Here is a 27,589-nt window from a genome sequence, read left to right on the forward strand (position 1 = left end):
TATATATATATATATATATATATATATATATATATATATATATATATGCCCATATGCCTGCCCGTGCCATTCTGTCGACGTATATTGTCATGCGGCGGTCGGCAAGTGGTTAAGGTAGCACAAAAATAATTTAACAACTTTCTGCCTCAAATATGGATAATTAAAAATAATATGCATAGAGTCTAGCTGCAGCACCATCTATTTAATCACTAATAATCAGTCCTCAGATCAACACTTGTGTCCTGGAATCACAAATTTTATTTTTCAAACATCCTTGCAAAGTCAGTCAAATACACATTTTTCAAAAAACTAGAGCACAAATATGTAATGAATTCAAATCATACAAAAGAGAAAATAAAATGTATAAATAAAGTTTATTTTTTTCTTATATACAGAGGAATCACTTCATCAAGTCTTTTATATACTTCCAGCCATCCGCTGTGTACTCACAAGCTTTGGTTGGTGCAGATGAGAGAGCAGAGACAGACTTCTGCACCCCTGAAAACAAGAGGACAGGTACAGAATTAGTTCTGAACAGCTGATGCACAATATATGGTTTGCTGTAAAGGTTTATAAAATGTTTATTTCATATCTTCTGAATCAAGACTTATTGATGTAAAGTTTCAGCAAGAGTTTCAACCCTGATTGTGCACAGAAATCAAATCTGCATAGATGCTGCTTGCCTGGTTAAATACAAACAGATTTGAACTGCACTGATCGCACAAGTAGATGAGCTTTGAACCCTGCAAGAAAAAGTATTAGTCAAATGCTCAGCTTAGGGTCACACAGTGAGGTGGATTTACTGAACAAGCTAAGAAACTTTACTCAAATTGAACAGTCATACACAGATTACATAAATAGTGATTTACTTTTCACATGATTTGATAAATTAAGAGCTAGTTCACACCACATGAGTCCCAGAACCTGAACACATACAATATATTGTCAAAAGTATTTGGACACCTGCCTTTACACCCACATGAACTTTAATGGCATCCCAGTCTTAGTCCGAAGGGTTAATATTGAGTTGGCCCACCCTTTGCAGCTATTACAGCTTCAAATCTTCTGGGAAGGCTGTCCATAAGGATTAGGAGTGCGTCTATGGGAATGTTTGATCACTCTTCCACATTGCACATCAGGCACCGATGTTGGATGAGAATGCCTGGCTTAGTCTCCGCTCAAATTCATCCCAAAAGGTGTTCTATTGGGTCAAGGTCAGGCCAGTCAAGTTCTTCCACCCCAAACTCTCTCATCTATGTCTTTATGGACCTTGCTTTTGCACTGAAGCGCAGTTATGTTGGAAAAAGGAAGGAAGGGGCCATCCCCAAACTTTTCCCACAAAGTTGGGAGCACGAAACTGTCCAAAATGTCTTGGTATGCTGATGCCTTAAGAAGTCCCTTCACTGGAACAAAGTAGTCCACACACACACACACACACACACACACACACACACACACACACACCATAATTCCCTATCCACCAAATGATTTGGACCAGTGCACGAAGCAAGGTCCATAAAGATGTGGATGAGCGAGTTTGGGGTGGAGGAACTTGAGTCCTGACCTTAACTTGATACAACACCAGGACAACCAAGAACAAGGAACCACCATAGTAACACATGCAATGTTAGTGCAACAATCTCCCCTGCTGTGCCTGTGTATTCTGGCATGGTGGTAAACCACTGCAAAAAACACACTGATCAGCACTCGCAGCAATTGTGAGCGCTGATCAGATGCAAGTTTTCCAGCATGTCCCGTCATCAAAAGCCAGTTCTTAGAAAGGCTTCCGTCATAAAGATGCAGACTGTATGATAATTTTAATACAAGTGGTTACAAGCATAACTCACATTTAGTGTCCAAAACCGCTAGGTGGTGTTCAGCTGGCAGCGATGAATGGACATCAGAACGAGGCTTGGGAAACTGACTGTAATCCAGACGGAGGGTGATGACGTTACTGGAAATGTGACGCGTTTCTCGAGCTGGCTGGCCATTTCCAGCAACGTCATCACCCTCCGTCTGGATTACAGTCAGTTTCCCAAGCCTCGTTCTGATGTCCATTCACCGCTGCCGGCCGAACACCACCTAGGGGCTTTGGAGACAAACACAGGGACAGCAAATCCATCCCAGGGATTGACCTCACTGATGATCCCTGTTGTATTGGACCGCGCTATGCCTTACACTTACTACTGAAATGTGAGTTATGCTTGTAACCACTTGTTGTATTAAAATTATCATACAGTCTGCACCCAGGGGCCCCTCTTGTTTTTTCAGTGCTTTGGGAACAAGGTTTCTGTTTCCACTGGATGGCTGCCGTGATTTGTGGACTATGACTCCCCTGTCCTCCCCCTTCCCCTCCCATCCTGCTAACTGACATTGCCATTGAGCAGATTATGTATTTATAATCCTTGTGCTCTTTTCATCATTTAAAGTGGACTTTTAGTGCATAAATTTATGCTCATTCAGCACGTTTTAGTTTTGCACCATTTACTTGTATGTTCCGTCATAAAGACGGCTATACACACACTGACCAAATGTTGGCCAGTTCCTATTGAACCAGCAGAAATTTGGCCCACATACAATGAAAATATTTTTTTTGCATGCTAGTCTCATATCGAAAACTAATAGTTTAGTAGAGTTCTGAAAATTCTCGTAAGACAGAATACCTGTGATGATGTAATGTATTGTACTGCAATGTATTCTTTCCTTTCTGAGCAGGAGTAGCCTTGGTTACTCATGTTTTGCATGAACTGCCATGATCGGCTCTCGAAAGCTGTGTACTAACGAATAGATTATCATTCGATTGCTCCGTAAGATCGATATTTTTCATCTGAATGTCTCATTGTGTGTACTAATACTACTAGGCATAAATGTCTCAAACTATTGAATCAGGAGAGCCAACATGGCATCCAGGAGTTCTGAGTTTGCATAATGAGCCAGCATTGGTAGCCTCAATGCCTTTTCATAGAAACAATTTCATTTAAAGAAATTCAAACCTCTCTCGGCCTAAAATGTAAAAATGGACAATGGAATTTTTACTTTCTAAAGAGTTTAATATAACCTATTTTTTACACTGTGTATTGGCACCTTTATAGAAGGAAAACTCAAACATGTATGCATGCTGAGTGAAAAAAAAAAAAAAAAAAAAAAAAAAAAAAACACACAACCCTCATTGGAGGGTCGGATTTTTTATTTTTTTTGAAAAGTGATCAGGCTTCCTCTATATATTAGATACTTTTCAAGATTGAGGCAGATAAAAATAGGATTTTTGTACTCACTGTAAAATCCTTTTCTCTGAAGTTAATTGACGGACACAGCTCCAGTAATCTTGACCGTAGGGTTATTACGCTCTCTTCAGGAGAGGACTAGGCAGAACATGTAATACATGTGAAAACAGAACTTTACAGTTCTGCCAAGGTGCCGGTCCCTCTAATAACCCATCAGCCTGCTTCCAGCAGCTGATTACATTAACAAGCAGTATAACATAAAATAGGAGGGGAGGGTGCTGTGTCAGTCATTGAACTTCAGAGAAGGATTTTACGGCGAGTACAAAAGTACTATTTTCTCTTTCGTTCATTGACGGACACAGCTCCAGTAATTTTGACTGTAGGGATGTCCCCAAGCAGTGTCATAACGAGGGGTGGGAACAGCAATAAAACTTCACCCACAACCAACGGTGCTCCCTAACAGGGGAGTCACCATCTTAACTAACCACATCAGAACTTGCGGCCAACAAATGCAACAGTGCATTATACTAAAAATTAATGTTTTTTTTTTTTTTTAAACAGAAGAAAAGAGTGCAGAATTGCAACATTACACAGCCAAAATAGGCATCTGACGCCACCCCTTCTCCTCACACATGGAGATGTAGGCCTTGCAGGTACGATGGTATATCTTCCAAGAAGATTTTCGTGCCCTCAACATGGTTGAAATCACTGAGTCCAACAGTCCCTGGTTCCTTAGCACCTGGCTCTCAACAGCCATGCTGTTAAAACCAGCGATGGTAAAGCAGGATGGAGAATCAGACCCCGAGACAGAAGGTCTTTTTGCATCGGTAGTCGCCAGGGAGCGTACGCAACCAGGTGTACTAGGTTGGCGTACCAGGGACGCCGAGGCCAATCTGGGGCAATCAGTATTACCGGAATCCCCTCGTCCTCCACTCTGCGGAGCAGACGACGGAACAGTTTTAGCAGAGGAAAGGCGTAGATCAGTCGGTACGGACCCCATGGAGCCACCAGCTCGCCTGTCGAAGGATCTCATCCTGGATACGAATCTCGGCACCTTCCGATTGAGACAGAAGGCAAGGAGATCCACGGAGTGACGGGTGGGGGTAAACCTTCATGCGGTAGCACTTTTGTTCGCAGGCTTGTGGGTCCAGGGAAGATTTTGTCCCTTAGGAGGTCGTCCTGACGGACTGGGAGCGTTTAGCTGAAGTCCCGGATGGACAAAAAAAAGCCTCTTTTGAGCGGAAAATGAGGTCCCTTGCCTGTGTGGACCCGGACGGGGCTCGAGTCTGCATCAGAGCTCACCCTGGACGACGGGGAGGGGGGCTGCTTTTTACCACCTTTGTGCCCGCACACCGCCTCCACCCTGACAACGAACGTTTCAAGGAACACCAACAAAGCATCCAAAGGCACTGCACTGTTTGCAGACGAGCCGGTTGCAATTGCTGGGAGTTCTGGGGAAGAAACAACAGTTTCTGAAGCCATGCTGACCCACCCTGTCTGCCACCCTTGGGGACTTAGGACAGGTGCACAATCCCACCCTCCTAGCTGCTGCAGACTGACGGGGCTCCCACCGCAGGACTTACCACCCCGACCGAGTGCTGCGCCATTCAGTTACAGGTGTCTGCATCCAGTATCAGCTCCCAGGTATCCTGCGTCAAAAATAAATAAATAAATAAAAATAAAAACACGTACTGATCTAAGCAGCAGGGACCAGCACGAGGATAAAAAGCGCAATGGGCTACAACAAAATGGCCGCCCTGTATAAGGGACAAAGAAAATGGCCCCCCGACCATGATTTCCACTGAGGCACACAGAAAATGGCCAAAAAGCAACTGTACACATTGCATGAACAGAGATAATGGTGGCAGAATAGCGCTATGACGATCAGCACATGCAGACCTCCAGCGGGGAGACCACAGACACCTGGGGCACAGACACCCAGCACAGCACCCAATCTAAGGTCAGAGCCCCCCAGAAAACCCCTGGCTCAGGTACACGCACTGCCTAGTCCTCTCCTGAAGGTGGTGTAATAACCCTATGGTCAAGATTACTAGAGCGGTGTCAGTCAATGAACGAAAGAGAAATAATATATAACGGTTTAACAAAAATGGACAAGACAACTACTGCATGCATTGTAAAGAAACTGCAAGGAAATTTTTACCCCAATTCCATGACTCGCCAACAGAAAAGTCGAGCTTTGGTGTAGATGGAAGCTGTAAAAGGAAAAATAAACATTTACTGGTTTTCCCTTGATGTAAAGCAATGTTTACAAAATTATAATCTCTATACACACACACACACACACACACACACACGTAAAAGTACCATAAAAAAGGTTATTGCAGTACTAATAATAGAAAATTGTATCAAATACCGTAATTTTCCTTTCCTAACACCAATACATGGCAGCATTCATACGATCTAGCTCTGCCCCTATATCCACCCACATGACATGTTTAGCTCTATAAAAGTCTGACTGAGAGCTACCTCACCCATTCTCCTTATAAAGCAAAGATCAGAGGGAGGATTTGTATGCTGCCATGTATTGGCAACAGAAAAGGAAAATTATAATAAATATTGGATACAATTTTCCATTTTCTTGATGCCAACATGGCAGCATACATATAATAACAAGCTTTTGAGAGGAAGGGTTTAATGCTGTAAACTCAGTCTTTATTTAACAATAGACATAGAAGCTTGGATAGTTTTCCTACCAAACTCGACTGTAGCAAGAGCTGCTGGATGCATCCTCTAGTGTTTTATGAACATATGATGTGATGAACAGCTAGCCACTTTGCAGACTGTCTCCAGAGACACTCCTGCCCGTGCTGCCCAATACAACGACATCACCCTGGTTGAGTCTATATGCCCAGTGAATCTTTTTTTTTTACTATCCAGGCTGAGATAGTTCTGGCTGAGGCCCCCTTTCCTTTATAATTTTCCGGTAGGTATGGTGAAAAGTCGGTCAGAACATCTGACTGTAGAAGTAGCCTGGAAACAGGCAATGAGGACTTTGTAATGTCCATCTCGTGCAGATCTGCATCTGATTTTGCTTGGCAGGCTGAAAGCACCCATTCACTGGAGAGATGGAATATCAATGCCACTTTTGGGAACAAAGTGATCGAATGTTCTCAGCATAACCCAGTCTTCTACCGGAGCACAAGGAGGGTTTGAGGACTACTACCAGGTCCCACTGAGAGAACCCATGTCTCTTGGGAGGGCATAGTCTAAGTATCGCTCTCATGAAGTGCTCCACCAGCAGGTTTGCTGCCCCTTTCTTTTGGGTAAAAGCCGAGATGGCTGAAACTTGCACCTTAACCACTTAAGGATCGCCGCATGGCAATGTACGTCGGCACAATGGCACCGACAGGCACAAGCACGTACATGTACGTGCTTGCCTTCCAGCGGGTGGGGGGTCCGATCGGACCCCCTCCCGCTGGCTGCGGTGGTCCGTTTCGCTTCAGGAGCGATCCGGGATGAGGGGATGGCCGTTGGTTTCTGGCCATCCCCTCTCGATCGCTCCTGGCAAATGAGAAGTTTCCGCCGCCTGTGTAGTGTAACCACAGGCAGGGAGGAAGTGATGTCATTCTCCTCGGGGCAGTCTTTTTGACTGGACTGCGAGGAGAACACAATAGTAAGTGCACAAACACTACTCTGACATGCAAGTACACATAGGCACACAAATTGCTGCATTAGTGTCACTGGTGCCGCTAAGTAGCTAGTTCTTTTTTTAGGTTCACCGCCGGGTTTTTATAGCGCTAGGTACCCCCCATATACTACCCAATAAAGGTTTTAACCCCCTGACTGCCCCTAGAGTTAACCCTTTCACCAGCGTTCACCGTATAAGTGTCACTGGTGACGCTGGATAGCCAGTTATTTAGGTTCCCTGTCAGGTTTTTATATAGGGTCCGGGACCCCCATATACTACCTAATAAAGGTTTTAACCCCCCCCCCCCCCCCGATTGCCCCTAGTTAACCCTTTCAACCCCTTGTGCCAGTGTCACTAAGCGATCGTTTTTCTGATCGCTGCACTAGTGTCACTGGTGCCGCTAGGTAGCTAGTTATTTTTTATGTTCACCGCTAGGTTTTTATATAGAGTCAGGGACCCCCATATACTACCTAATAAAGCACAAAGCATACACCTCCCGTAGTGGTATAGTATCTGAACAGATCAATATCTGATCAGATCTATACTAGCGTCCCCAGCAGTTTAGGGTTCCAAAAAAAAACGCATCGTTAGCAGGTATCTGGGCTGATCCAGCTAACACCTGCGTTTTGCCCCTCCGCCCAGCCCACCCAAGTGCAGTATCGATCACTGTCACTTACAAAACACTAAACACAACTGCAGCGTTCGCAGAGTCAGGCCTGATCCCTGCGATCGCTAACAGTTTTTTTTGGTAGCGTTTTATATTTAAAGCCTGAAGGCAGTGCTCGATTTTCGGGGTCCTGTACGTGGCTAGGCTCCCAAAAAGTCCCCCACATGTGGTATCCCTGTACTCAGGAGAAGCAGCAGAATTTATTTTGGGGTGTAATTTCACTTATGCCCATAGCACGTGTGAGCAATATATCATTTAGTGACAACTTTGTGCAAAAAAAAAAAAAAAAAAAAATTTTTTTTTTTTTTAATATTCCTGCAACTTGTGGCAAAATATAAAATATTTCATGGACTCAACATGCCTCTCCGTAAATGGCTTGGGGTGTCTACTTTCCAAAATGGGGTCATTTGGGGGGGGGGGTTTGTGCTATTTTGGCATTTTATGGCCTTCGAAACTGTGATAGGTAGTGAGGAGTGAAATCAAAAATTTGCACCCTTAGAAACCCTGAAAGCAGTGATTGGTTTTCGGGGTGCCGTACGCGGCTAGGCTCCCAAAAAGTCCCACATATGTGGTATCCCTGTACTCAGGAGAAGCAGAATATATTTTGGGGTGCAATTCCACATATAAACTATGGCATGTGTGAGCAATATATCATTTAGTGACAACTTTTTGTAAACTTTTTTTTGTGTCATTCAATCACTTGGGACAAAAAAAAAAAAAAAAAAAATATATTCAATGGGCTCAACATGCCCCTCAGCAATTTCCTTGGGGTGTCTACTTTCCAAAATGGGGTCATTTGGGGGGGGGGGGGGGGGTTGGTACTGCCCTGCCATTTTAGTACCTCAAGAAATGAGATAGGCAGTCAAATTAAAAGCTATGTAAATTCCAGAAAATGTACTCTAGTTTGTAGACGCTATAACTTTTGCGCAAATCAATATACGCATATTGACATTTTTTTTTTACTGAAGACATGTGGCTGAATACATTTTGGCCTAAATGTATGACTAACATTTAGTTTATTAAATTTTTCTTATAACAAAAAGTAAAAAATATGTTTTTTTTAAAAAAAAATTCAGGTCTTTCCTTTTATAATCGTAAAAAAAAAAAAAAAAAAAAAAAAAAAAAAAAAAAAAAAAAAAAATCGCAGAGCCAATCAAATACCATCAAAAGAAAGCTCCATTTGTGGGAAGAAAAGGACGCAAATTTAGTTTGGGTACAACATTGCATGACCGCCCAATTACCAGTTAAAGCAGTACAGTGCGAAATTGTAAAAAGACCTCTGGCCCTTAGGCTGACAATTGGTCCGGGGCTGAAGTGGTTACCGTATTCATCGGCGTATAACACGCACTTTTTTCCCCTTAAAAGCAGGGGAAAATCGTGGGTGCGTGTTATACGCAGATCTCCCGAAAATTCTGAGCCTCTGGGCGGCTTTCAGCCGCCTTCGGCTCTTCAAGGCGACTTTCGGCCGCCTTCGCCCATTCTCGGCCGCTCCAAAGGCTGCAATGGTGGACAAGGCTGCAGATGACACTGATGAGCATATAAATGTAAGTTTTTTTTTTTCCCCTTAAACTTACCTCCTAAAAGTTTTTTTCCTTAAAATTCCCTCCTAAACTTGGGGTGCGCGTTATATGCCGGCACGCGTTATACGTCGATAAATACGGTAAGTGAATTTAGGCTGAGCCCTAATCCAATCCGGATTGTAGGAAAGACAGGATTTAAGATACATTTGGGTCACTAGGACCAAACGTACGTCCAGCTGCAAAGCTTGTGAACCTAGTCCAGATTCTGGAGTAGATGGCATTGGTTGAACTCTGTAAAGTTCTAATAACCTCTGGAGAACATATTAACTCTTGTAACCCCTGCCTTTCAATCTCCAGGCCGCTAAGGCCAGTCGTGATGGTTGGGGATATAGGATATCTCCTTGCGTCTGGAGATAAGGAGTCACCGGCAGAGTGATTGGTGGGCACACTCTGAGATCCATTGGCAGAGAGAACCATGGTCTGCGAGGCCAGTAAGATAATACTGTGATGATTGTCAAATTCTGTGTCGCCAATCTTCTCAGGAAATTCAGGATTAAAGAAACTGGGAAGGCATGGGCTAGTTGCACAATCCAAGGATGGGTCAAGGCATGCGATGAAGATGGCGTGAAAGGAACCAGCTCACCTTGCAGTTGGTTGATGAGGCAAAAAAGATCCAGTTGTGGACACTCCCACTCGTGGATGATCTGTTTGAAAAATTCGGGGTGAAGGGACCATTCGTTGGGATCCTTGAATCGTCTGGATAGGCGATCCGCTTCCAAGTTCTGACAGCCTGGAAGATATATGGCTCAAATCTGGGAGATATTTTTGTGCCAATGTCAGGGTCGGTTCCATCTCTCTGAAGAGGGATTGGCTGTGTCCCACTCTGTTGCTGTATATAGGACACTGCTGCCGTGTTGACGGAGCAGGACAGGGTGACCCTGTATGTGAGGTAGCCAACTCCATGAATGCTGCTCGAAGTTCCAGAATATTGAAAACTAGGCCCCGAGTGGGAAGTTTCCCCTTCACCCTGGATCTTGAGTTGTTCGCAGGTGGTGTCCTATCCTGCTGCGTTGGCATCTGAGTGAACAATGATTCCTGGCTGCAGCCCTAACGGATGATGCTGTTTAGCGATTGTTCTACCACCAGAGACTCTGGTGCATCCGGCTGGTGATCCTGATTGGCTCAGCTAGATGAACTCTTCCACTGCATCAGGAAGCCTTGTTGAAAAACGAAGTTTCCAGTGAGCCCAGGGGATCATCGGGATACATGACTGGTGCAGCCAATGCCTGTTAGAACGTCTTCCTGATTTTCGGAAGTGGCAAAGAAACTGAGTATTGATTTGGGTCCCTAGGTTGACCATATTCTGTGTAGGCTCCAGCTGGTTCTGGTAATGCCTGTCCCCCAACGCAAATCTGAGGAACTGCTGGTATGACTGAAGGATTTGATGGTAGGCACCCTGCAAGTCCACTGAAATCCTCCAGTCTCCTGGTTGAAGAACCTGGATTATGGTATGGAGAGACTCCATCTTGAGTCTCTCTATCTGGTTAAAATGATTCAGCCTCTTAAGGTCGTTCTGGACGCGGTAGTTTGAACAGCCAATACTGGCCTTGCGCCACTGTGGACTGAATCCGCTGATTTTGGCAGTGGTCTTGCCAGAACTGGGCCCTTTGGGCAGCCTAGCTCCAACTGCCACTTAAGTTCGGCCCACATATGAAAATGGTGTTCAACACGTGAGGCATCACCACGAACGTTAGAGCGAGAGCAATAATTCTAGCTAGACCTACTCCAACTCAAAATATGTAACAAGTAAAAAATTTTAAAGTGTCGCAAATGGGGATTTTTAAGTACCGAAGTTTGGCGCCATTCCACGAACCTGTGCAATTTTGATGCACGACATGTTGGGTATCTACTATTTACTCTGCGTAACCTCATCTTTCACATTATGCAAAAAAAATTAATAAAAATTGGGCTAACTTTACTGTTTGTTTAAAGCACTTATTTTTTTGGGGAAAAATAGTATTTTTAAAACAGCTTACCTGTAAAATCCTTTTCTTTGATGTACATCAGGGGACACAGAGCCATAGTAATAACTGTGGGTTATATCAGCGTATCAGGTGCTGGACACTGGCACGCCCCTAAAAAGGTGTGAACTTCCACCATATAACCCCTCCCATTACTGTGAGTCCTCAGTTTTGTAGCCTAGCAATCAAAGTGTATAAGAAGGGAGGGACCTCCGTGTCCCCTGATGTACATCAAAGAAAAGGATTTTACAGGTAAGCCGTTTTAAAAATCCTATTTTCTTACATCATGGGATGTCCTATAGCAATGGCAACTGAAGGGGGGGGGGGCGGAAATCAAGAAACAGGAGGCCAGAGGACGCATACTGCAGTGTATGCTGTGCCCAAATATTGATTTGAAAAAAATAAAAAATAAAAATATCAGATAAACGTCTGAACCAAAGGCCAAGTTGTGGTCTGACCCTGAGGTTGATCAATCACTTGACATATCCATCTGGAAAATAGTGGATCTTGATGCTGCCTGTCCATATCTTGGACCCTCTGGCAGTACAAACAAAACCTGTGTTTTGTGAACCCGAGCGGTCGCCCTTAAATAGATTCTGATCGCTCTTACTACATCAAGAGACTGTAGTGCTTTCTCTTCCCCAGATTAAGGCTTCTGAAGAGAAAGAAGAATGAATAATATCTTGGTTTAAATGAAAACCTGTTTACACTCTTGGTAAGAATTCAGGATGAGGACATCAAACCACCTCATCCTTATGCATGATGAAATATGGCTCTTACAAGACAGACATAGTTCCAATACTCTTCTTGCAGAAGAAATGGCAAGAAAAAAAAGAAGAAGAAGAAGATTATCTTTCTTGTCAAAGAACCAAGAGAATTTCTCGCAAGGTTCAAATGGCCGATTTAACAAAGCAGACAAGACCAATTTTAAATCCTAAGGATTTAGAGGTGCCTTGATAGGGGGAATAAACCGCGTTACCCCCTGAATAAGCTACGCACCAAGAGTGGGAAGAAAGAGGCCGTAGGAAAAGACATTGATGCGGCCTGGATCTGGCTCTTGATAAAAGTGAAGGCCAGCTTAATTTCAGATCCCATATGCAGGAATCCTGCCTATTGACATACTTCCTGGGGTGCAAACCTATGCCTTCCAGATTCTATGGCAAGTGATTCTGGAAGCCGACTTCCTGGCATTAGTCCAAACAGACACTACTGAAGGAGATCACCCACGATCTTTTATAGAGTGGTATTCAGTCAAACCTGTTAAACTCCTTGTCTGTAAAGTAGGATGAAATACCGGACCTTGTTCAAGAAGGTCTGGCTACAATTGCAGAGTCCAAAGGACTCCTACTGCCATCTTTATGATCTTGATAAATTAAGATCTTCCGGGACCCGGCTGGGGTCCCCAGAATCGCCTCCTCTTGTTCCTGCTTAATCCTGTGAAGAAGGCACGGAAGTAGCAGAACTGGAGGAAAAGCATAGATCAGTGAAAACTGATCCCCTGGGAAGACTAATGCATCTGTTCCACCTGCTAGCAGACCCCTTGTTTGACATAAAGTTGTCGACCTTCTTAATGAATCTGGACGCGAATAGGTCCATGTCCAGAGTACCCCATCTGACATACTGCTAGGAAGATGTCGGGGTGAAGAGATCATTCTCCCGGAAATAATTGTTGGCATCTCAAGTAGTACGCCTTAAATATTAAAATTGCCAAAGCTATAACATTATTCCCCTCTTTTTTGGGTTGCACGACTTCCCGTGCCTCCCTTGGTGATTGATGTAAGCCACCGCCATGGCTCTGTCAGACTGAATCCTGTCAGGCCAGTCCTGTAATCTGACCACCAAGATTCTATGGCCAGATGTACTGCCTAAAAACTTCCAAGTTGATAGGCAAGGTCCTCTAACCTGGACCATCTTCTCCTGGACAGAATCTTCTTCCAGGGCTGCTCCCTAGCTTAGAAGGCTGACATCTGTTGTTAACACCTTGCAGGATAAAGATTTTCCCTCCTGCTGGATAACAATCACCAATTTAGGCTCTGACCCATGTCGGGAGCCAAGCGTATTGAAAACTAACAATGCCTGAATCTTCTTTATTCCAGACCGACAGGATGGTGTCTTGAAGCAGTCTGAATAAAACTGCATGTAAGGGACGGCCTTGAAGGAGGCAACCATTTCCCCTAAAAATTTCCTTCAGCCAAAATTAAGGAATTTTGCTTTCCCGATAAGTTGAATTAGTCCTACAATGGAACTGATTCACGTCTGGAGTAAGAATACCTTCTTCTGTATGGCATCTATAACCAGCCCCCAAGTAACCTCCTTGATGGTTTTAGGCTGGGTTCACACTACAGCGATGCGGGAACGCCACTAATCCGCGGCGGGTTCCCGCATCGCATGCCTCCCGGCGGCAGTTCACACTGCCCTATGCGAACTGCTGGGAGTGTCAGTGAAATGTTAAATGACACCCCCGGATCAGTTCGCATATCGCAGTGCGATCTGCAAACTCTGACAGGAATCAGATCGCATGGTGTGAACACCCATGCGATCAGATTCTGCTGCGGACCAAAAAAAGGGTCCTGTGCGAGTTTGGGGTGGGTGCGATGCGATTTGCACTGCAGTGCGAATCACATCCGGGTCTCCTAGCCGCAGCAGTGTGAACCCAGCCTTAAGGAGAATCTTCCTAAGCTGAGAATCCAACCTAGAGATTTGAGCTATCTACAGCTGAGATCAGACTCTGGTTTTAGACCTGAGACTGAATGACCTATTCAAAGTAGATCTTCTAATAGGCTAGGACCACTATGCCTTGAGCCTTTAACCTGGCTAAAGGAGGTGCCAGAATCTTTCAGAACACTCGTAGTGTTGTGGCTAAGCCGAATGGCAGTGCCACGATTGATAAAAATGTTATATTTCAAACCGCAGAGATTTCTGATAAGTGGGAATCTTTGGCACATGGAGATATGCAACTACCCTTTTTGCAGGATGGACACAGCCGATCAAATTATGAAAGGATCGGATGTTTAAGTGCCGATTCAGATCTGAGATCTAGAGTGGGTCTTAGCTCACTGCTTAGCTCTGGGACCTTAAAAAGGTTTGAGCCAAAAACCCCTGTTCCACTAAGGGAATATCTGATATCACGGACTGGGATAACAGCTGATCCAGAAGCCAGAAGAGTTTTTCCCTTTTTTTTTTCTCTCTGGAACCTTTAGGAGCATTCTTTGAGGAGACAGACAATCTTGCATAAAGACTGCAGCATCAGCAGCCCCCCCAAGGACCCCACAGGCAGCAGGACCCGGACCCTCAGATCGAAAGCCGAATGGGCCATCTGGCCTCTTGGGGCTCTAGATGTAACCTAAAGAATAAAACAATTATAATAATAATAATTTGCAGAAATCACTCTGCTCTTAACATTGTTCCTGACAGACTTTGAGAATCGCAGGATCTTTCCCCTCACTCAAACAAGTGTGGATGTACTTATCCACTTTAAATAGCCATACCCCAGGAAGGGACACAGACTGGCTAAGGGTTTTCACCTGGTGCTTCAGCTGACCAATATCTCAGCCATGGACCTCTGCAAAAATGCACTAGTCCAAGTATAAGCCATAGGGCTTAAACGATTGAGTCCTTCTTAGCATCTGTGAGACACAATGCATCAAATACACCAGCCTCCTACCGGGCCTGCTGATCAGGCAGAACTTTCAGGTATCTCACACCTGTTCCTTAACCCCTTGGAGTCCACATTCCAATGCATTGGCATGACTCAAAATGTGCTCCACCAAAATAGTGGAGCACACGTTAAAGAGTTAATGGACCGAGTCCCTGAGCTACTCCAATTGCAGCCAGAACTGCAAAAGATATCTTGTCTTAAAAGAAAAATCCAACCTTAACTTGTTGGATCCTTTAAACATCAGTGCATTATCCACTGGACATGCGAGACTCTGCTCACTGAGGTGATTGCAGCATTAACCGGTTCACGACCAGCGCACGCCAATGTACGTCGGCAGAATGGCACGGGCAGGCATATTGGCATACAGGTACATCCAATCTTCAATGCCGCCCTGCCATGCGCAAACCAATCAATCACTTATTGCGATTTTTTTCCCAAAAATATGTAGAAGAATACGTATCGGCCTAAACAGGGAAAAAATGTTTTTTTTTTTAGATTTTTGGGGGATATATAACAAAAAGTAAAAAATAGAGCGACAATTTTGAAAAAAAACGCATTATTTTTGTTTATATATAGCGCAAAAAATAAAAACCGCAGGGGTGATCAAATACCACCAAAAGAAAGCTCTATTTGTGGGGAAAAAAGGACATCAAATTTGTTTGGGAGCCACGTCGCACTTGTCAGTTAAAGCGACGCAGTGCCGAATCGCAAAAAGTGGTCTGGTCCTTGACCCGCAAAATGGTCCGGTCTGTAAGTGGTTAATAGCTGGAACCCCTCCATTTCTTTCATAGAAATGTTCCCATTCAAAATACATAGCTCTGCACGAATAGGAAAAAAACATCCCCAGGTGGGGGAGGTTCAAATTAACACCATTAGAGGTAGATACCTCAAGAGCCTGTGGCAGGCAACAAAAGGGTTAAGTAAGGGACCCTGTTAGGATCCTCCGAAGAGGGAAAATAAGCCTCTTCCAATATTTGGGAAGATCTACCTGATCCCCAGCCTCCTGCACCTCAACAAAAGGGCCCAGAGGACTAGATGGGAAATCTGCTATGTTTAGTCCTACTATGGAGAGACATAGCAATAATCTTTTAAATGGTAGAAGAAAAAACGCGTTTGTATGAAATACACAGGGACAGAAGTGGCTCATCTGACTGGCCGTATTTTTCTTTTTACCTCCCGGGGAGGAAGACATTCTTTTGGAAGGGTTTTTAGTTTCTTGTATACCATTAACCCCCCCCCCCCCCCCCCGAGAACCATTAGAGGGGTTCCGGGTCCCTTTGTTACAAGAATGTAACACTTGCTAGGCTACAGTACAGTACCTGCTATTAGTCCAAGCTATACAGTACAATGTTGTCAAAAGGAAAATGCCTGTGTCACCAAACCTGACCAGCAACCACTCGGCTCTGTCCCTCCACCGCCAGGCAGCAGCTTCTCTTGCAGAGCTCGAACTACTTCCTACACGTGTGGCCGGCGTCTGACTTGCCAAAAAAAAAAAATAGTTTTTATTTTTTTTTAAAGAAAAAAGAGCCAGCTGGCTGGCATTCAAAAAGATCAAAATCGCCAATCTGGGGGCCCAGGAAGTGATCAGACCCCCCCCTTCTTACCCGAGGGTCTGAGCTGGCTTGAACGGAGAGGAGCTGCTGCTGTTTCCAGAGAGGTGAGTGCTCAATACAGCCTCCAGTGGTGACACAGACATGACATGACAACACAATACATGGAAGGAGAGATTATCTCCCCTACGTTTCCTCACAGCCGGGTTTGTCAGAGATAAACAAAAAACAACAATCTTCGCCCTTCACGGTAGGCTCTGAGACTTTGAAAGGAAACCTTCAGGAACATGGGTATACTCGGGTAATCCCGCAATCCTGGACCTGCGAGAAGACCTTGCCAGTAAACTTTTATTGGCCTTACTACCAAAAAAGTACTGGATCCTAGGGCCCAGCTTTAAAAGCATTCTCAAGCAAAACCTTGCGTCTTCGGATGACGAGGCCCGTTCATTTAGCCCATTACGGAGACATCAGAACGGATCTGGTCAGAGTGGCTGGCTCTCAAAGCATTACTGCCCGTGAAGCTCAGTACACACATCCTTACACGTGCCCAACACCTTAGACACTGGCGAAAAAACTGAGGACTCCCAGTAATGGGAGGGGTTATATGGGGGAAGTTGACGCCTTTAGGGGCGTGCCAGCGTCCAGCACCTGATACGCCGCTATAACCCATATAGTTATTACTATGGCTCTGTGTCCCCTGATGTAAGAAAAAGAAAAAGGGTTTCAAAAATTGCTGCACAAATACCGTGCGAGATAAAAAGTTTCAACGACCGCCATTGTATTCTCTATGGTCTTTGCGAAACACACCACACACAAACACACCATACCTCATATATAATGTTTGGGGGTTCTATGTAATTTTCGAGAGAAAAAAAAAAAAAAAAAATTATAGGATTTTTTTACTCACTGTAAAATCCTTTTCTCTGAAGTTTGACCTTAGAGTTATATTGCCCCTTTAGGAGAGGACTAGGCAGAACATGTTAAAAACAGCACAGTACCACCCAGGTACCCACTTGCGGTCCTACTTGCTATAACCCCTCACACTGCATCCAGCAGCTCAGTTAGTCAAAAGCAATACAAACATAAATAGGAGGGGTGGGTGCTGTGTCCGTCAATGAACTTCAGAGAAAAGGATTTTACAGCGAGTACAAAAATACTATTTTCTCTTTTGTTCATTGACGGACACAGCATCTTCATCTTGACCTTAGGGAGGTCCCCAAGCAATGTAAAAAAAAAAAAAACGAGGGGTGGGAACAGGAAGAAAACTCCATCCATAAAACAACCAGAGCTCCTCCACGGGGGAGTTGCAACCATAAATAGCCGCCTGCAAAACCTTGCGGTTGAAGTAAGCATCCAAAGATGCGCTCACATCAACCTTGTAAAATTTTGTGGAAGTGAACGGATGACCAGGTCGCCGCCTTACATACTTGAGAAACATACGCTTGATGTCGGAAAGACCAAGAGGCACCAATTGCCCTGGTAGAATGTGCCGTGACAGGAAAGGGAGGCGCCCGCCCCCTTATGGCATAAGCCTCAACCACAATCTGTCTGATCCACCGAAAAATGGTGGCTGACGAGACTGTCAGGCCCTGCTTCGGACCAGCCACCGATAAAAACAGCGAGTCCGACCTCTGAAAAAATTAGCCGTAGCAGACAGGTACACCCGCAGAGCCCAGACCACATCCAGGGAATGCAAAGCCACCTCTTTGGGGTGCGACAGCCGAGGACATAAGGACAGAAGTACAATGACCTCATTTAGATGAAAAGCCGAAACAACCTTTGGAAGAAATGAAGGCTGTGGGCGCAGCATCCTTGTGGAGGACCAAATAAGGAGACTTGCATGACAAGGCCGCCAACTCAGAAACCCTCCTGGCAGATGTAATGGCCACTAGAAAGACTACTTTCTAAGAGAGTGTCAATAAGGGAATCTCCCTAATGTTTTTCAAACGGCAGTTTCTGACGTACCGAGAGGATCAGATTTAAATCCCACGAAGGCAGCGGTGGTTGCATCAGAGGGGCCACATATCGAACCCTCTGAACAAAATGTACTCACCAATGAATGAGTCTCCAAGGGTCGCTGAAAAACCCCAAAAAAAAACTAATAAATAAATAAGGGGACAGCCAAAGCTTATATCTGCCCCTTAACTGTGCTTAAGGCAAGTTTCTGATCTACTCCTCGCTGCAAAAACAGCAGGATCCTGGAAACCGAGTATGTGTGCGGACGCCACCCCATCTACTCACACATGGATGTAGGCCTTCCACGTACGATGATAAAAATTCAGAGAAGATGACTTCTGTGCCCTCAGCATAGTGGAAATTACAGACTCCAACACACCTTGGTCTCTTAGCACCTGGCTTTCAACAGCCATACCATTAAAGTCAGTGACGGTAAAGCAGGATTTAGTATTCGACCTTACGACAGACTGTCCTCTCACATCGGCAGCCGCCAAGGAACATCCCCCACCATTCGTAATATGTCAATGTACCACGGACGCCGAGGCCACCTGGGGCAAATCAGAATCACCGGAATCCCCTCGGCCTCCACTCTGGATTTCCTGGGTCCAGCGACTTTGGGCTGACTGTATGCCCCAAACCCCCCCCTCCCCCCCCCAACCGGTCAGGCTGGCATCCGTTGTGATCACAGTCCAATGAAGAGGAAGAAGGAACGGCTTCCCGGACCAAAGGGCCGGCGACCTCAGCCACCAGAGCAGGGAATCCCCAACTAGCTGGCTCACTCGAATTTGACTTTCCAGGGACAACGGAGATTTGTTCCATTTGCACAGGATCTCCTTTTGCAAGACTCGAGTGTGGAATTGAGCATACGGTACCACCTCGAAAGTGGCTACCATGAGACCCAGGCCACGCATGCAAAAACGCATCGACGACCACCTGCGGGACACCAAAAACTTCACTGCAGCTTGAAGAGTCTGCAGCTTGTCTGAAGGGAGGAAGACTCTCGCCTCTAAGGAGTCCAGAAGCAAGCCCAGGTACTCCAGGCATTGAGTCGGTACCAACACAGACTTCTGTAGGTTCAGTACCCAAAGTCCTGAAGAGTGTGCATGGCGATTGCCACATTCTCCCATAAACCTGAGGCGGAAACTGCCCTCAGGAGGAGGTGGTCCAGGTAACCCATGATTGCGAACCCTCGCTGGCTTAGCGAAACCAAAATTGGGGCTAGCACCTTGGTGAAGACCCTCGGTGCCGAAGCCAGGCCAAAAAGGGAGAGCTACAAATTGGTAGTGCTCATTCCCGACGGCAAATAGCAGAAACCTCTGATGCATCTGGGGACATGCAAGTATGCATCCTTGATGTCCAGGGACGCCAAAAAACCCCCCTGATGGAGTGCAGCAACCACTGAGCCATGCGTTTCAGGACTGAAAAGGCCCGCTGCGGTTTTCCCTACTCCCTGTAAATAAACGTATCAAAATAAGTTGGGTGAGGAAACCCCTTAGCCGTGTAGGTCGGCTTTTGGGACTCAAAAGGGACCAACACCTCTGTAGATGTCCCCGCCATATCCTTCATCTTTAGGGTATTGCGCACCACTGTGATAAGTGCTCCTACAAGCGCCTTTTCCTGTGCTGATCCGGACACAGAGTCATTCTCACTGTCCAAACGGTCCTGGTTTGCATCCTCTGACATGTCAGAACATTGGCAGCCTGTCACAGCGGTGCCCGAGTCGGAATCAGAGCTTTCCCTAGAAAGCGTTTTTTTTACCCCCCCCCCCTGTGCCTGCACGCCGCTTCCACCCAGGCAACAAAGGCCTCCAGGACCGCCAACAGAACGTCCATAAGCACCGCAGGTGCCGCGGAACCGGTTGCCATAACAGGGATGTCTGGGGAAGAAGTGCCAGCTTCTGACGCCATGCTGACCCACACTCGTCTGTCACCACTTAGGGACCTGAGGCAAGTCACACAAAATGTCCACCCTCCTAGCTGCCACAGATTGAGGGTCCATCTGCAGGACTCTCTGTGCTGTTGCCTCTCCCCTGTGTTATCCACGAGGTGTACCGTGTAAAAAGCGAGCTGTTCTAGAAGGAAACAGGCACCCAGCGCTAGAGCCAAAACAAGCTGAGGTACTAGAAAATGGCCACCGGCCGCCTCAGCAAAGAACGTCTGAGGGCGCCGGGAAAGTGGATGAAAGAAAGACTGTGGCTGCAGAAAAATGGCCGCGGAGCGCGCGGTGGCCTCCCCACATGGCACCAAAAACAACCCACCATGGCCCAGAAACAGGAAAGAGGACGAGCGGTCTCCCAACACCCAGCGCAGCCCCATGCCAGGACCCAGAGCCCCCCCGGCCAGGTACATGCACCGCACCCCCCATGTGCCCAGTCACACAGTGGCCCATAGCATGGGGAGGAGGGAAGGGACTGGGAGAGAAGAAAGGAAGAGAGTGGGAGAACCCCCCCCAGTCGACATCCCAGGGAATTCTCAACTGCTCCATCCTGCCGAGACAGGTGGAACCATATTTACCCCTCCTGTAGGGACTGCTGGACGTATTCCACAGATAGACCCATCACCCAAGCAGTACGGGGTGACTGTCAGCCAGGGGCACACTTTAACACAGACAGCAGTAGCCTGGTCATACGTGTGCCCCAGAGCATTTGGCTCACCGGCCACCCCTGGATCAGACAGGGCATGTCGTGGCCAAACCAGCGCATAGCTAAGGTCTGCTCATGCTCGATGGCCAGGCTGGGGAGACTACAAGGATCTATATTATCCAGCCTGTCACCCAGCCCGGTTGTTGATTGTAAATCACAGGAATCAAAAATGCTGGAAAAAAAAAAAAATAATAATTCCCTCCCTCCGGGAGCCAGGTCCTTCGCCTACACTAGGCATAAAAAATAAAAAAAACTGGAGTCGCTGGATGCAGTGAGGGGTTACAGCCAGTAGGACCGCTCCCTGGGCGGTACTGTGCAGTTTTGCTGTTTTTAACATGTTCTGCCTAGTCCTCTCCTAAAGGGGCGATATAACCCTAAGGTTAAGATGAAGATGCTGTGTCCATCAATGAACAAAAGAGAAATTATGATTTTTACATGTAGGAGAGAAATGTCAGAATTGGCCTGGGTGGCAAGTGGTTACACAAGGTTGACACCTGCTGACTTTCTTACTCCTGGTCTCTGGCAAGCTGCCTGAAGCAGTTGCTGCAAAGTAGCTTTCCTGGCATAAGGTCATTTCCACATGACCAACATTTGCCTTTCGGGTGCTGAGCCATGAGAGAAGCGGTGTGCTTTCTCTTAAGCGTACATTTGCACCCTTTGTACTGGGGTCTGCCAGGACTGGAGAAGTCACTTTCTGCCCTGGAAAAATACGGACAATCCAGAGGGCCTCTGGACCTCCTAGAGCTGGAATGTGAGCAGCTGGGGCTGCAATAGACAAGAAGGCATGCTCGTCCAGGTATAATGCACTTTTTTTCCCCTCATCTTCTTACTTACCCAAAGCTGGCCCTTACCGGTTATTGCGGTGGTCGACTCATGCTGGCGGAAGAACCGAAAGGTGCAAGGGGGACTGCATGGCAACAGTGGAAAAAATACATATATACCCCCCTGCCCTTTTTTTTGGGCAAAAAAGAGAAACAAATTAAAATAAAAGGGATCTGGGAAACCACCCCCCCCATCCCCTAGTAATACATTCTTCCTCAATCCCTCCCTCTTCTATCCCCATTAATAGAATAGCAAGACTTACCGGTCATCAACTGTTCCTCAGAATGAGATGTCTCTGCATGCCAGAATCGCAAAGGCATTCATTACCTGGCCATTTGTGCCCTTTATATAGAGCACCTGAGAGACTCAGTCCTCCCCAGCCCCTGTTCTAATCAAAAAAAGGGCTAGCACAATTGGAGGGAAGCCAACACCCATCCACACAAAAGGACACTTAAGCTAGCTACACATCATGCAATCCTCTGCAGATTTTTTTTCCCCCCTCAGATTTGCCAAAACCATATAATACGAGGTCAAATCTAAGAGCCTCAATTTGTAAGCAAAATGCACTACATAATCCCGACAAATCTAAAGGAAATCAGACGACAAAAGCTGCCCAGTGTGCATGGGGACTTTAGAGACACGAGAGGAAGGAATAAAAAATAAAGTTTTATATAGATTGACAGCCCTGAAAAGAGTTCCACAGGAGAGAAGACATCATGCAGTTCCAGCTGCTGGATACCGACTCCAAAGCAAGCATGCCACAAGAGGATTGTCATCTGATTAGAGAACACCTCGACCCCAAAAGGTCACCGCATCTAAGAAAGGGTTCCCCACCTTGTTGGTGCATTTAGCAGCCTAAAATGTGAGACTGCATGCTGGGAGAGTCTTGAAACCAGACGGGTTCTGACATAGTTGGCAGGTAAGCGCTTATCCTGAGTGTAACTGTCTGTAGGTGTTGATCTGTGTGAGGACAAAAAGGAGAATGGGGGAAGGTAGCTGCAGTATTCCCAACATACTGCACATGGTAGCAGCAGTCATTGTATCTTCTTTCAAGGAGATATCTGCAGGAGTTTTTTTTTAAAGCCAACTACCTATTTTAATGCAAGTATCACAGGGGCACCATTCCTTTTGGCAACTGAAATGGTGAATTAAAGAAAATGCTAAAAAATTTAATTATTGCTAAAAGTCTTAAAACATTCAAAGATTGCTGAAGCGTGACGATCTGCAGTTGCAGAAGGCAACTTGATAGAACAAAATAAAAAATAAATTCAAGCACTGATATGGGAATGGTAAACCCGTTAAAAAAAATAAAATCTATTGTTCTGATATTCAGCAGCCTGAATACTGATACTGTGGTACTATTTTCTGAACCTGCAATTATTTCTCTGTGTAGCAGACCTCCCACCTCTCAAGAACTAACAATGTGCTCATCCAAGCACCTCCCTAATCTGGTAAGCAAGTGAGAGTAGCTTTCTGGAGAACAGCCTATACAGACTTGGGTCAGATTTACACCACTGCAAGGTGTTACTGTGCATGCATTAACGCACTGCAAGTCCAGATGGTTCACTAAAATGCAAGTGGAGCCATTATCTGGAATGTGTTTTTTTGTACTTACCGAAGGACACAGGAAATCAAATAGTCTGATTATATTGTCAACTACTGAGAGAACTGGAGGCTGGCAAACAGAAAAAATGTTGGGCCTCCCCAGTATAACGCCTCCTACTCCAAGCATGACTCAGGTTTTCAGCTAAAACAGTACCAAGAGCATGACAAACACAGGGGTGTGTCCCTCAATGAACACAGGCGCCTTTCACACCGAGGGCGTTTTGCAGGCGCTATAGCATTAGAAATAGCACCTGCAATCCACCCTCAAACTGCTGCACCATTCACTCCAGTGTGAAAGCCCGAGGGCTTTCACACCGGAGCGGTGCGCTGGCAGGATGTCAGGAAAAGTCCTGCCAGCAGCTTCTTTGGAGCGGTGAACTCACCGCTCCTCCACCGCTGCTCCCCATCGAAATCAATGGGGCAGCGCTGCATTACTGCCAGCAAAATGCCGCTACTGCGGCATATTGCTGGTGGTTTTAACTCTCTCGGCTGCTAGCGGGGGGTAAAAGCGATCCGCTAGCGGCCGAAATGCTCTGCAAATCCGACAGTAAAAGGCCACTAAAAATAGCAGCGTTCTACAGCTGACGCTATGGGTGGCTTGGTGTGAAAGCCATCCAAGAAACGTATTCTACAGTAAGTATAAAAACCGATGGTTACATACCAATAATGGTATTTCTACGAACCTTCAAAGATGGCAACACATGAGAGATGATAGGCTCCTCCCTACAGGAAACAGTCAGTTCATAGCTGTTAAAAGGCCCCACCTTGTGCCTCAGTTGTTGTAATATTCCAACCAATTCACAAGGGGTCTTTAGACACTTACCACCTATTGTTCACACCCTTTCCTCCACCCATAACAGGGCAGGAAGAAGGCCTACTGTCCTGGAAGGTTCGCAGAAATACAGTTTTCGGTAAGTAACCATTGGTTTTCTCACCTCACCTTCTAGGACGGCAACACATGAGAGGATAATCAAGTAATCCGCAGGCCAACTAATGTCCCATACACACAGTCGGACAATCCGACCACAAAATCCGTCAGATTTTTTCCGACGGATTTTGGCTGAAACTTGTGTTACATACACACGGTCGCACAAAGTTGTCGTAAAATCCGACCATTCAGAATGAGGCGACGTACAAAACATACGACGGGACTACGTAGAGGCCAGTAGCCAATAGCTTTCATCTCCAAATTTTTTCTGAGCATGCGTGGTACTTTGTGCGTTGGAATTCTCTACACACGATCAGAAAAAGTCAGATCGGATTTTGTTGTCGGAAAATTTTAGATCCAGCTCTCAAACTTTTTCCGTCAGAAAAAGTCAGATAGAGTCCACAACATAATCCGAAGAAAGGAAGAATGATGTCCTGGCTGAGGCAAAAGGCTAAAACTACTTTGGGAAGGAAGGCCTCAGCGCCGCCTTGTCCAAGACCAGAAAGTTCAGCCACCAACTCCTACTTTTTTCGGCCCAGGTGGTTGCCAGGGCGCTAGTTGAGTGCGCTTTCAACTTTGCTGGTGCAGGGATACCTGAGCTTTCGTATGCTACAGAAATGGCTTGCCTTATCCACCTAGAGACTGAGGATTTTGAGGCCTGAAGTCCCTTCCTTGGTCCAGAAAAAAGGATTAGGAGGTGATTGGATCTCCTAAAATCCCGAACTCTTTCTAGATATAAGGAGGCATTGCCTTACATCTAGGCAATGGAATCTCTTTTCCCCCTTATTTTTAGGGATAGAGATATATATATAAAAATGTTTGGGGGTTCCAAGTCATTTTCTAGCAAAAAATACTGATTTTAACTTGTAAGCAACCAGTGTTAGAAAAAAGGCCTGATCTTAAGTGGTTAAACTGACCTTGTTTGCAGACCGAAGTTCACCCCTTTGATCTAAAAGAACCAAAAAACATTAGTTATCTCAACGCTGAGGAAAGTTAAAACATTTTCCAGAGGCTCTTTTTTTTTTTGACAGCTGTGAGCAGAGAATGACTGTGCGGTTTTCATAGAATCGTGGAAATACCGGATTAAAGCGGAGGTCCAAATGTGGCACTGGAGGGGGAAAGCAGACAAATGAGCGGAAGTTCTACTTTTCAAGATCTCAATTCTTTAACTTAATTGTGCAGCTCTAATGCTTGGGAAGTGAACCCGCACAGCAGAAACTACATCCAAGCAATGGAGGGAGATCCCCTTCTGATAAATTCACCAGAGAGAAAGAAAGGAAGAATAATGTCCTGGCTGAGACAAAAGGCTAAAACTACTTTGGGACGGAAGGCATCAATGCCGCCTTGTCCAAGACCAGAAAGTTCAGCCACCAACTCAGACTCTTGTCTCTCAGAGGTGATGGCAACAAGAACAGCAACCTTGTGAGTGACATCAGAAAGGGAAATATTCCTCATGGGTTCAAAAGGTGATTTTCAAAGTGAACCAAATTCTGATGACACAGAATCACAAGATAGCTCACTGGGGAATCCACACGGGAAACACCCTATTCAAAGGGACGGATCAAAAAGACAGCAGTCTGCGGAACAAAATCAAAAGACAATCTCCTTCATGAAGGTTATGGCAGATTTTGTGGTTTCCATGCAGAATTTCTAGGCCAGAATAAAGACATTTAGGACCTTGGGATCCAGAAGAGAGCAGAGGCTCCTTTTGGTTTGGGAACTGTGTACAGGTTGGAGTAGAACCCCTGGAACCATGGCAATTACACCTTGCTCAAGAAAACCCACCAGGGCTGCATAGAGATATTAATACTATACAGGATTTATCTAGTGCCAACATATTGTGCAGGGCTGCACAACATAATGGGAGACAATACTGCAACAGTACAATTCAATACAAGAGGGTTAGAAGGGTCCTGCTCCTGTGAGCTTACAATCTACTAGGGAGGGGCTGGTGAAACAAAATAACTGAGGGATGAACTGATGAGGGAAGTAGAATATTTGTTTTTTTAGCCGAAGGCAGGTTAGGTCTCCCTGAAGAGAGGCGTTTTCAGGGATTGCCTAAAAAAAAAAAAAAAAAAAAAAAAAAAAAAGTGGACAGAGTAGGAGATAACCAGACAGATTGGGGTAGTGAGTTCCAGAGGATGGGAAAGGGATCTGCTAATCTGTGTGCTGACACAGGCAGGTTGGAAGTAAGGACCTGCAGAGGGTACTGGGAATGAAATTCTAGCCATTTGCCCCTGGAACTGACCTCCCGCACCCTCGCATCTGAAATGTTGGTTGTCCAAATGTCCACCAAGGCTAACCAATGTCCCCCACAAAGTATGCACACATTGCAAGCGTTTTGAAACACAATGAACCAGCTTTACATTAACTGGTACATGTTGTCTTTACTAAACTGACAAAAGATAAAGCAGTATTAAACACAAAACAAAACACGTAATATACTGTATTGCAGTTTACCAATCCCTAGATGTGTGGTGGCTGCATTTGTTTTCTTTTTTAATGCTTTTTTCTTCTGTTTTGACCTAATGATTTAGCTATTAACATAATACACCTCCTGGATTTGCATGCCTCCCCACCTCCCCCACACACTTTAGATGAAGGGGCATGGAGGCACAGCAGCATTGTTAATCTTTGAGTTGTAGTGTCTCTAAATCTGCCAGTACACCTAACAAAAAAATAATATTATATAAAAAAATAAATATAAAAATAAATCTTAAAGAAAAAAAAAAAAATCGAACTCCTCATTAAAGTGGTTGTAAACCCTTACAAACCACTTTGACCTACAGGTAAGCCTAGATTAAGGCTTACCTGTAGGTCCAAGCAATATCTCCTAAACCTATATGGTTAAGGAGATATTTGCCCGAAAACGGGCACCGCTGTCTACGGCGCATGCACCGTAGACAGCGGCGCGCAGGCGCACTGAGCGCGGCATTCTCAGTGACGGAGCTGCGAGACTCCACCAACAAGATGGATGCGGCGGACTACAGGGGACAGCGACGACTTCACTGGCTCCTGTGTCAGGTAAGTGACACCTAATGGGCTACTATGCGATGCATAGTAGTCCATTATGCTTTGCCTTTGCAGGGAATGAAAGAGGAAGTAAACTCATCAGGGTTTACTTCCTCTTTAATCCTTATGCCTCAATGAATACATTAAATGTTCTGGATGACATTTGCCTTTACTTTGTCTACAATAACCGAAATGTAACGATGGCAAACTTGACTGCCTTTTAAAGCTACAGCAATAATTGTGAAAACTTTCTATAAAGAATGCATTAAAAAAAAAAATAAAAAAAAAAAAAATAAAAACACTTTGGCTTTGTCAATCAGGAAAGGACCTAGAGGA

The 27,589-nt window shown here is 45.4% G+C and overlaps 1 protein-coding gene across 1 annotated transcript in view; it reads right to left on the reverse strand.

The window, feature by feature from the left end:
• Positions 1-355: 355 nt before the first annotated feature.
• The window catches only part of MICOS13 (mitochondrial contact site and cristae organizing system subunit 13), a 35,951-nt gene continuing 8,717 nt past the window's right edge, over positions 356-27,589 (reverse strand). Inside the window, exons 3-4 of the mRNA XM_077475579.1 lie at positions 5,386-5,437; positions 356-498 (exon numbers count right to left, since the gene is read on the reverse strand). Of these exons, the coding sequence (XP_077331705.1) occupies positions 401-498; positions 5,386-5,437 (150 nt within the window). The 3' untranslated portion in view covers positions 356-400. The remainder of the gene's footprint in view (positions 499-5,385; positions 5,438-27,589) is intronic.

The sequence above is a fragment of the Lithobates pipiens genome, unplaced genomic scaffold (assembly GCF_037356315.1).
Source record: "Lithobates pipiens isolate NorthernLeopardFrog02 unplaced genomic scaffold, aLitPip1_a1.2 Scaffold_13, whole genome shotgun sequence".
NCBI lineage: Eukaryota > Metazoa > Chordata > Amphibia > Anura > Ranidae > Lithobates > Lithobates pipiens.